General features: G+C 48.7%; 1 protein-coding gene and 1 long non-coding RNA gene across 2 annotated transcripts in view; one reads left to right on the top strand and one right to left on the bottom strand.

The window, feature by feature from the left end:
* The first annotated feature begins 7,796 nt into the window (after positions 1 to 7,796).
* Positions 7,797 to 9,031, top strand: LOC144227166 (uncharacterized). The gene is made up of 2 exons (XR_013333861.1): positions 7,797 to 7,955; positions 8,203 to 9,031. It is a non-coding gene; the product is annotated as an uncharacterized LOC144227166 (long non-coding RNA).
* Positions 9,032 to 9,529: 498 nt separating this feature from the next.
* Positions 9,530 to 10,235, bottom strand: part of ZNF853 (zinc finger protein 853) — a 6,385-nt gene continuing 5,679 nt past the window's right edge. The window contains exon 5 of the mRNA XM_077758835.1: positions 9,530 to 9,545. Coding sequence (XP_077614961.1) covers positions 9,530 to 9,545 — 16 coding nt within the window. The remainder of the gene's footprint in view (positions 9,546 to 10,235) is intronic.

The raw sequence follows: 10,235 nt of genomic DNA, 5'->3' as shown, positions 1-10,235 counted from the left end.
TCTTCTTAACAGAGTCTGCTCTTGAAGGAAACAATTTTATAAGAGCAGAAGCAAACAAGTAGAAGGGAAATATCCAACTCCAGCCTCCTCTAGCCTTTGCATCCCAGGAGGGGGGAACCTGACAAATATTTGTCAAGTTCACAGCCCACAGGCACATTTTCCCTAAAAGTCTGCGACTTAATCACCAAGGTCTAGAATACTTCCTCTCCCTGACACCGCACCATCACATCAGTACAGATTCTCTATACAACTTGGGAACACAACTAAGAGAACCACACGTCTCAGACCTTACTGTAAAAGAAATCTCTAGGGGCTCCTGGGTGGCTCAATAGTTTAAGTGATGGACTTTGGCTCGGGTCATGATATCACCATTTGTGGGTTTGAGCCCTGCGTCAGGCTCTGTCCTGACTGCTCAGAGCCTGGAGCCTGCTTTGGATTCTGTGTCTCCTCCTCTCTCTGTGCCCATCACTTGCTCATGATCTGTCTTTCAAAAATGAATAAACGTAAAATGAATGAATGAATGAATGAATGAATGAATGAATGAATGAATAAAAGAAGTCTCCAGGAAAATCCAAAGACAATAGGGGAGAGAAAATAAGACCAGAGGAAATTTTCCCCTCTAACATCTACAGCACTGGCAACAGTAAGCAAAGAAGCAAAGCCTAGCTCCTAGCCAGCTAAGCATATAGCCTCACACCAAAGGCCTACTTAACTCAGTTCCTTTAACCTAGGACATCATGTTCACTTTTCACCAACAACAAAATTACAAGGTGTACTACAAAACAAAAGCACAGTTTGAAGAGGCAGATGCAAACAGGGTAGAGAGATGAGAATCATCAGGCTCGGAATTTAAGACAAATATGGTGACTATCGGGGTGCCTGGGTGGCTTAGTCGGTTAAGCGTCTGACTTTCTCTCAGGTCATGATCTCGCGGTTCGTGGGTTCGAGCCCCGCGTCGGGCTCTGTGCTGACAGCCAGCTCAGAGCCTGGAGCCTGTTTCAGTCTGTGACTCCCTCTCTCTCTGACCCTCCCCTGCTCACGCTGTCTCTCGCTCTCTCTCTCTCCCCTAGAAATAAATAAAAATATTAAAAAAAAATAAGACAAATATGGTGACAATGTTAAGGACAATAATGGAAAAAGTAGTGGACATTATAAAACAGATGAGTAATGTCAGCAGACAGATGGAAAGTCTAAGAAAGTATCAAAAGGAGGGGCACCTGAGTGGCTCAGTTGGTTAAGTGGCCAACTCTTGGTTTCTGCTCAGGTCATGATCTCATGGTTCATGGGACGAGCCCCACAACAGGCTCTGTGCTGACAGTGCAGAGCCCACTTGAGATTCTCTCTCTGCCTCATCCCTGCTCTCTCTCTCAAAATAAATAAATAAACTTAAAAAATCATAACATCAAAAGGAAATGCTAGAAGCCAAAAATATTGTAACAGAAATGAAGAATGCCTTGATGGCCTTTTTAGTGGACTGAACACAACTGGGGGGGGGGGGGAAGATTCAGTGAGCTTGAAGAAACAATAGAAACTTCCAAAATGGAATGCAAGGAGAAAAAAGGATTTTAATAAATGGAATAGAATATCCAAGGACAATGACAAAAGACGCATAAGGGGAATACCAGAAGAAGAAGAAAGAGAAAAGAACACAAGAAATATTGCAAGTAATAATAGCTGAGAATTTTCCAAAATTAAGGGCAGATGCCAAGACATGGATCCAGGAAGCTCAGAAAATATCAAGCAGGATAAATACCAGAGGATCAACACCTGCGCATAGTCTACTCAAATTGCAGAAAACCGAGGACAAGAAGAAAATCTTGAGAGAAGCCTGAGGAAGAAAACACCTTACCCACAGAAGAGCAAGGATCAGTAGCCCATCGGACTTCTCTTTGGAAATCACGCAGACACGAAGGGTGTGGAGCGAACTATTTAAAGTGTTGAAAGAAAAACACCCACCAGCCTAGTGAGGAGCCTGAAATTAAGTCCTCCATTAAGAGCAACCTCGGGCTGCAGTAGCCCCAGTTCTAGGAAAAGCTTCAGCTGAAGCCACCCTCGGACCACCCTCAGGTTGGCCAATCAAAAGAAATGTGTAACATTCCTGTGGTCTGAGTCAGGGCTGGGAACTGCAGGTAGTTACTTTGTACAAACTAGCCAATCACTCACCGCTTGCCTAAACCCCTTTGAGCTCACCTCATAATTGGTCATTTTCAAAGGATTCTCAAAGGTCATGATTGGGTCCTGCCAAAAGTAACAGACACCTCACAGATACTGATTGGTCAAAACTGTTACCATGGGTGTTGTACAATTATGATTGGTGCTTATGTGATGATGCTATACGTACAACGTGTGCACTGTAACACCCCTATCCCTTACCCCATAAAAACCCTGCTCGCTATTGTTCCGGGCTTCACCCTGCTGCCGCTACGCCAGGTGAGCCCCTGCTTGAGCTTGTAATAAAGACCCTTATGTACTTGCATCGGTGTCGGCTCCATGGAGGTCTCAGGGGATTCGTGATTCGGGCACAACACTAGAATCTTGTATCCAGTGAAATCACCCCTCAAAAGTGAAGGAAATTACTGCTTTTCTCAGACACACAAACATGGAGAGAATTTGTCACCAGCAGACCTGCTTTGCAATATGTGTTCAGAGAAGTTCTTCAGAAGGAAGGATATTATATAGGTTAGAGACTCAGATCTACAAAAAGAAAGGAAAAGCTTTGGAGAAGAAATACATGAAGGTGAAACATACACAAAATCTTTTCTTTCTCTTATTCTTAACTGTTCTAACATAAAACACTTTGTTCAAGGGGTGCCTGGCTGGCTCAGTGTGTGACTCTCAATCTCAGGGTGGAGAGTTCAGGCCTGATGTTGGGTCATAGAGATTACCTAAAAAAAGAAAATCTTTAAAAAATAATAATAGCAACAATGTATATGGTGCTCTAAGCACCAAGCAGATGAATGAAATGAGTGGCACAACATTACAACTAATGAGAGGGAGGAATTGGTAACACTTTGTTATAAAGTACTTGCACTCTCCATGAAATAGTATAGTGTTATTTGAAAATACACCTGGGGGCGTCTGGGTGGCTCAGTAGGTTAAGTGTTCAATTTCAGCTCAGATCATGATCTCACAGTTTGGGAGTTCAAGCCCCATGTCAGGCTCTGTGCTGACAGCTCAGAGCCTGGAGCCTGCTTCAGATTCTGTGTCTCCCTCTCTCTCTGCCCCTCCCCTGCCTGCATTCTGTCTATCTCTGTCCCTCAAAAATGAATAAAAACATAAAAAAAAAAGAACTGGATGGACTGTAAGTTTATATTTTAAAGTTAGAGCACCCACTAAATTTTTAAAGTATGTTCAATATACCAAAAGAGGAGGGAAAAAATGAAATAACATGAAATACTCAAGTAACATGAGTGCAGAAAAAGAGTAGAAGACAAAAAAGATTCAAAGAACAAGGGTGAAACACAGAAAATGGTAGTGAATATAGTAGCTATTAATCCAATGATATCAATAATCACTTTAAAACAAATTTATTTGGGGGCACCTGGGTGGCTCGGTTGGTTAAGCATTCGATTCTTGGTTTCTGCTCAGGTCATGATCTCACAGTTCATGAGTTCAAACCCCACATTGGACTCTGTGCTGACAGTGTGGCGCCTGCTTGGGATTCTCTCTCTCTCCCTCTCTCTGCCCCTCCTCTCTAAATAAATAAATAAATACACTTTAAAATAAAATAAAATAAATTTGTTTCAGCTAAAAAGGGACCAGATTTGGGATTCCTAGCTGGCTCAGTCAGTAGAGTATGCAACTCTTAATCTCCGGGTTGTGAGTTCGAGCCCCACATTTGGTGTAGAGATTACTTGAAAATAAAATCTTTCAATAAATAAATAGTGATCAGATTTAAAGAAAACTGCTAAGTAATTGGTAGTACACATGGTAGGTCCATATGGCAAACATAACTGAAGTCACAAAGCATTGGTCCGGGGGCCAAAGACCGAGCTTAACCAGAGGGGGGAATATTGAATTAGCATTTTAGGACCATCGTCATGACAGTGATCGAGAAGATGGATTGGAAGGGGCCAGAAGCTGAAGGCAGGTATTTCCCATTGAACACAGGGAACTGATGTGGTGCATTTATAGCATTTCCATCCCAGAATGCCCCAGAAGAGGGGGAAAGGATATGCATCCATAAGGAACCATCAGATCAGTGGACGAGCGGCTCCAGCACATGGGTGGTGGACAGAGGTGAGAAGGGAGGCCTGACCCAATCGAGCAGCTGTGGGATGGGGACCCCAGATGCCCACAGAGAAGCAGAGACCTGTGGTTATTGCTTTTAGCACAATTATCAGTGATTCTTGAATACTGAAGAAATGGCATGCCAGGAAGGAGTTGGGATGAAAATTGGGGCCTTAATTTCAAAGCAAAACTTGGTCCATAACTAAACGAGTATATGGTAGATAAAAGATGGCTGGAAATTGCTTGCAGCCCCTCTCACAGCGAGGCAGAACCTATTTCCCTCCCCTTGATCTGGGCGGGGATTGAGACTTGGTCTGATCAATGGTATCTGGCATAAGTGACACTATACAACTTCTAAGGCTCCATCCTAAAAAGCCTTGTCAATCCCAAGCTCTGGTCTCTTGGGACCCAGACCCTCTGCTGAGAGACATCGAGGTCACATGGAGAGGTTATGTGTAGGTGCTCCAGGGGACAGCCCCACTGAGCTCCCAGCTGATTGCCAGTATCGACCACCAGCCGCATGACAAACCTGTGTCTCAGCCCCACTCAGCCATCAGATCTCATCATACGAACACAAGAGCCACCCAGCTGAGCCCAAGCAACCTGCAGAACCACGAGAAATAACAAAGTATCTTTTGTTTTTAGCCACTGTTTCAGGGTGGAATATGGCACAATAGTTCACTGAGGCAGAGGGTGTTAGGAAAAAGCAGGGAACATCTAGAAGGACTCCTGGGTTTGCGTCTCAATGCCTCCAGGCAGATGGTGTGGCCAGCCAGTGAAGGGAGGAATCAGAAGATGCAGGCTTGGCCAGGGACTGAGGGCTCTGCGTGGTCTCACTAAGCCTTAGATTTTTGTAACATCCAAGTCTGGGAGACCAATGGGTCCTCAGGTCCGAGAGACATGCCTGCACGGGGTCTGATGTTATAGGCTGGGATGGAGTTGGCTGAGGACCCTACCACATCCCACCTGCAGGGGAGGATCCTAAGGGCATAAGTATGGTCTTCTACCATCTGGGGGTCTCACAATCTTCATTTCTAGTGTCTAAATGTTTTAACATTGGAATATTAGAAAGCCTTATCTCAGAGAACGTCCAACCAGAGAAAATAGTTTGCATTCAAATCTTCCTTGCTTTATTTTTAAAAAATTTTTAATGTTTATTTATTTTTGAGAATGCACATGAGAGAGAGAGAGGGAGACAGAGCATGAGTGGGGGAGGGGCAGAGAGAGAGGGAGACACAGAATCTGAAACAAGCTCCAGGCTCCTAGCTGTCAGTACAGAGTCTGACGCGGGGCTTGAACTCCCAAACCATTAGATCATGACCTGAGCCGAAGCCAGACTGAGCCTCCCAGGCACCCCAAATGTTCCTTGCTTGAGATGCAACATATTCCAGAGGTCTAACATGCGCTGAGCCCGTTTACACATATTATCCCACCTATTGCATTGGACACACAACAGCCCAGAACCACTGACACTCTGGCTCTCGTCTTACAGACAAGGAAAGTTGTCACATAACAACTGGTGGCAGGAATTCCAATCCCCAAGTCCTCCCTGGAGGAACATCCCTATTTCGTAAAAGATGCCTGACTCAACGCAGGCGAAGACCAAGAATAAGCATCAGGCTCCGTTCTGTTTTACAGATTGGATTTTATTTTATTCCCTGGAGGTTTTCCATTTTAGAGACTTCTGAGCTTAGAATTCTCCTTCCAGCTCCTGATGTAGCACAGATACAGCCCAAGGGTCAGCCCAAAGAGAGATTTACCTAATTGCTAAGAACACAAAGTGACACCCTGTTCTACTGTTATTGTTGTGACTGACACATCACAAAGAGACAGGAAGGATTTCACACCAAGGTCCCTCTGTCTCGCACTAGTTCCTAAAATGCAGGAGATGTGGAGCTCTTTACTGACCCCCTCACAAAAACAACCTGCTCCCTATCTTTTGCAAACCCTTGCAGATAGGATTGTTGTATGAAAAATTAAGACTAGTTGTATTCTTGGTAATTTTGTGAGGTTTTTTTTTTTTTTTTTTAATTCATATTGTGTTTTTTCACCTGATATGCCAGAGTCTGGACCCCTTTAAAAGATTCCCAGGCATTAAGAAATTTCTTTTGTTTTAAGTTCATTTATTTATTTTGAGAGGGAGGGAGGAGGGAGACAGCACAATGGGGAGGGACAGAGAGAGAGAGAGGGAGGGAGGGAGAGAGAATCCCAAGCAGGCACCATGCTGTCAGTGCAGAGTCTGAGTCGGGGCCCAATCTCACAAACCGTGAGATCATGACCTGAGCCTAAATCAAGAGTCAGATGCTTCACCGATGGAGCCACCCAGGTGCCCCAAGAAATTTCTTTTCTTAACGGTCATGTCTCTGCATTTTCCTTTCATGTCTCCCAACACATACGACTTAGGCCCAGCTGGCTGCCAGCACAGAATGGCAGAAGAGGGATCGAAACACTGAAAAGCAGAGTCTCCCACAAGGAGTGAGGGCACAGGTAAGGTGAGTGTGGCAACTACTGATCCAAGTCGAAGAACCACCAGACATGGCTGAAATTACACGTAGCAGGTGGAGGGGAGCCCTTGCCACAGCCGAGGAGAGGAGGAGCCTACCTCCCCGCCACACAGCCCAGGGCCCTGGCACATATCATGTGTCTCTGGAACTGGGATCCCCCCACTCCTGACACAGGAATCCAAGTCTGGGACGCAGCCCTGGGAGCTGGGAATGGGGATGAGCTGAGGGTGGCCTCCTAGCTCCACACCCAGGGGCTCAGGTTGTGGGTCTGGGGTGCGGGCAGCAGGCAGGGGCCCTAGGAATTCTGGGAAGGGCAGGTGGGTGGGGAGCCCCATGGCCCCCAGCAAGGATCTGCCCCTGATGTTTGTTCTTGGCAAAAGTACAGGGGTGAGAGGTGATTCAGGTGCCACGGCCCCTGTCCCCCTGGGGCATTGAGGAGGATGCCTATTCTTTTCTCTGCTTCTCAGACTGCTGCTAAGGGCAGGAGCGGGTGGTGGCAAGGACTGGGGACTAGGGCTGGCTTGTGGTTAGGTGGCAAAAGCAAAGTGGGGGAGAGTCGGGTGATGAGGGCAGGGATCGGGGTGGGCAGGCCCCCCAGCGGACAGCGCCTGACTGATGGGGCCTTCCAGGGGCCATATTTGGCTGGACTTAGATGCCTATTGGAATGGAGAAGTCAAGTAGAGGTGACAGCGATGCTGAAAAGTTCTGGGGAGAAGTCAGGGCTATATGGGAAGAATGTGGGAGTCTGGGGCCAATGGATTCCACAAAATTGAGTCCCCTAGCTCTCCCTTTCATTCCACCAGCTGTCTCCTGTAGCACCTACCTCCCAGCCGTCCCCAGAATCACTGTCCCTAATCACAACAGGCCGCCTCTGGCTCAGATCCATTGCACAGTGTGACTTCCGCCCTCACTGCCCACCTTCCCCCCACCCCTCAGTGCCTCCAGGCCTCACCTTGGAAATGCCTGATGACCCAGCAAGACTTCTGTGAGGTCACTTGGCTCCCACATAGGGAGCCTGTTGCTCTGTCCCCCCACAGCTCATCCCATTGTGTGACCATTTAGGTGTGTCTCTCTCTCCTCCTGGGCTGTGAGCTCTTCCGGGATACCTGTCAACACTTGGGGCCTGCCTGCCATGCACCCGGAGCAAGCTCCTCCCAAGACACAGCCTCCCCAACCAAGCCCCTGTCTTACGGTCCCCAGAGGCGGACTGCAGAAGAGCAGGTATGTGCCAGCGACCACTCAAGGAAAGGGCCAGGGGAAGCTGGTGGCGGCAGGCGTGCGGCATAGGATGCGGGTGGAAGGAGAGGTCTCAGGCAAAGCCCCACAGAAGGGAGGAAGCTTCCACCGCATCCTGGGGCTCCTCAGGAGTGGAAGTTGTGCCCCAAAGTCATCCCAAAGGGAGGCAGGGAGCTGGGCTTTCCCAAGTCTTCAGAGTCGGCTTAAGGCCACTTCACCTTCTCTGAGACAGTGGACAATGGAAGAGCCACGGGCGCCTCTGGAGGAAGCCAGCCAGGATGGCGGGAGCCCACACGGCTGTAGAAGAATTCGCCCAAGGACAGGTGGGCAGAGGATCAATGTCTGCCCAGGCCGCTCCTTGCCTCGCACGGATCCACTCACACCCCACACGGATTCTACTTGGCGAAGAACACAGAGGAAGACAGAGGCCTGAGGGCATCACCTATCGCCCCTGCTGCTGCGGTTGGGTTTAAGGCCCTAGCTTATGTTCCAGACCCCCTTGCCTTCAGCACCTCTGCTGCTCTAGGGGGCCCGTCTGACGAGATGACCCAGACCTTCACCTCGGAGGAGAAAGAGCCCTAGTGGAAAGATCTGACGCCCCATCCCCTTAGTGAATGGTTAGTCAGGGAATTGGCTCTGGTCCGTCACTGGAAAGACTGCGGAAATCACTATCGCACACAAACAATGTAAACAGAGACAGAGTGAAGGGAGACGGGCCTCTTCTAAATTGATTTAAAGCTTGTCCTTAGGAGATGCCAAAACTGGCTTCCCCAAGTGTCTGCCCTCTGGTCCCCATCCCTCCCAGCAAGGTTATACTGAATCCTCTGCTCTGAGGCCAAGGGACTCAGCTTAGAAGGAAGCGTGTGGGATGAGGAGCGCTGAGCATGGGACTTCATGAGCCGTCCCTTGCTCTGCAGCAACCAGGACAACGCTCCGTAGAAATCAAATGGTGGCCAGACACAAAACCCAGCAGGGCAAACAGAGACGAGACAACGGGTTTCTTCACTTTAATTTATTTTTCAATTTTTGTTTCTCACTTACCAACACATGTGTAAAATGTAGCAGGCTGTGTTAGTAAAGGAGAAGCAGGGAGCAAAGAGAGGCGCAGGATCGAAGCAGCCGCACACGGGGCAAGTCAAGAGCAGGAAGCACTTGGGGGCAGGAGGGGCAGGCAGCCTCCACCGGCGTCCTGCTTCCCCGCGGGCGTGAGCATTGCCAATGCTTACACACCCGCAGATGATTGTGTAAACGTTGTAAAGAGCATTTTTGTTGCTTCCAAACATCGTCCCCCAATTTCTCCCTCTGCCTCCCCCTGCCACCCTCCCCACCGCAGCGATGAGGCGGGTCTTCTCCGACCACACCCTTGCATAGCCTGGCCCAGGAGGACCCTGCCCCGGGGTCTCAGCGCCCCAATCCCATAGTCTCAGTCCCTGGGCAAGCTCTGAGAAGCCTAGAACAGGTGGGTCCTGGGGAGGTCATGGTGGGGCTACCTAGGAGCTCTTCCCGCCAGGGGAACACTCCCCTAGACCTTGGAGAGCATTCCCAAAATGCCCTCTGCTTCAGCCGCGGGCTCCTCTGCAAGAGGTCACTGCCAGGTCACCGTGGGCATGGGAACTTGGCAGCATGGAGGGCTACCGCACTTGCTGGAACCCTGGGTTGACCTGGAGGGAAGTTTTACCTTCCACCCAGAGAAGGGCTCCCCGGCATTTGTGCACTGACCCAGGGGACACTCTGACCCTGTGCTTATGAACACAAACGTTTTAATCAGGATGATATCCACCCTGATGAAATTTCATTCTAGGAAGTTACTTTCAAGGCAAATGCCATTGAGGACAATTTAATGCCTTGATCGGGTTTCTACAAAGTGCAGATAACTTTACTTTCCCCCCATTTCTTTTCCTTGAAGTAATTTTCACCAGGACCAGATCCTATTCGTGTGCATTTCACCACATAGATTTACCTTCCTGGTTAGTGTTCGATGCATGTCAAATGTCACCAACTGCCACACGTGTCACTAGCAGTTCTTTTCTCCCCTGTGGCTCTCACTTTTAGAAAGAGCCCTGGCAGACTCCTCGCGGATCGGTACCCAATAACGAATTTGTGCAGTGTGCTGTTTGTCCTGATGTGCAACACCTGTGCCCTTTGGCCTCGGCGCCTTTTCTGGAGGAGCGTCTCCAAAGGTCCGTGCGTAACCGTGGCCTCCCCTGGGCTAACCAGGGGCAGAGCCGGGGGCCCTTCCGCAGCCGGCTTCCAGGAGGAAAGCAC

The sequence above is a fragment of the Crocuta crocuta genome, unplaced genomic scaffold, assembly GCF_008692635.1.
Source record: "Crocuta crocuta isolate KB4526 unplaced genomic scaffold, BGI_CrCroc_1.0 scaffold273, whole genome shotgun sequence".
Taxonomy (NCBI): domain Eukaryota; kingdom Metazoa; phylum Chordata; class Mammalia; order Carnivora; family Hyaenidae; genus Crocuta; species Crocuta crocuta.
Note: the sequence above shows the minus strand (reverse complement) of the source record. Positions and strands in the feature narration are given on the sequence as shown.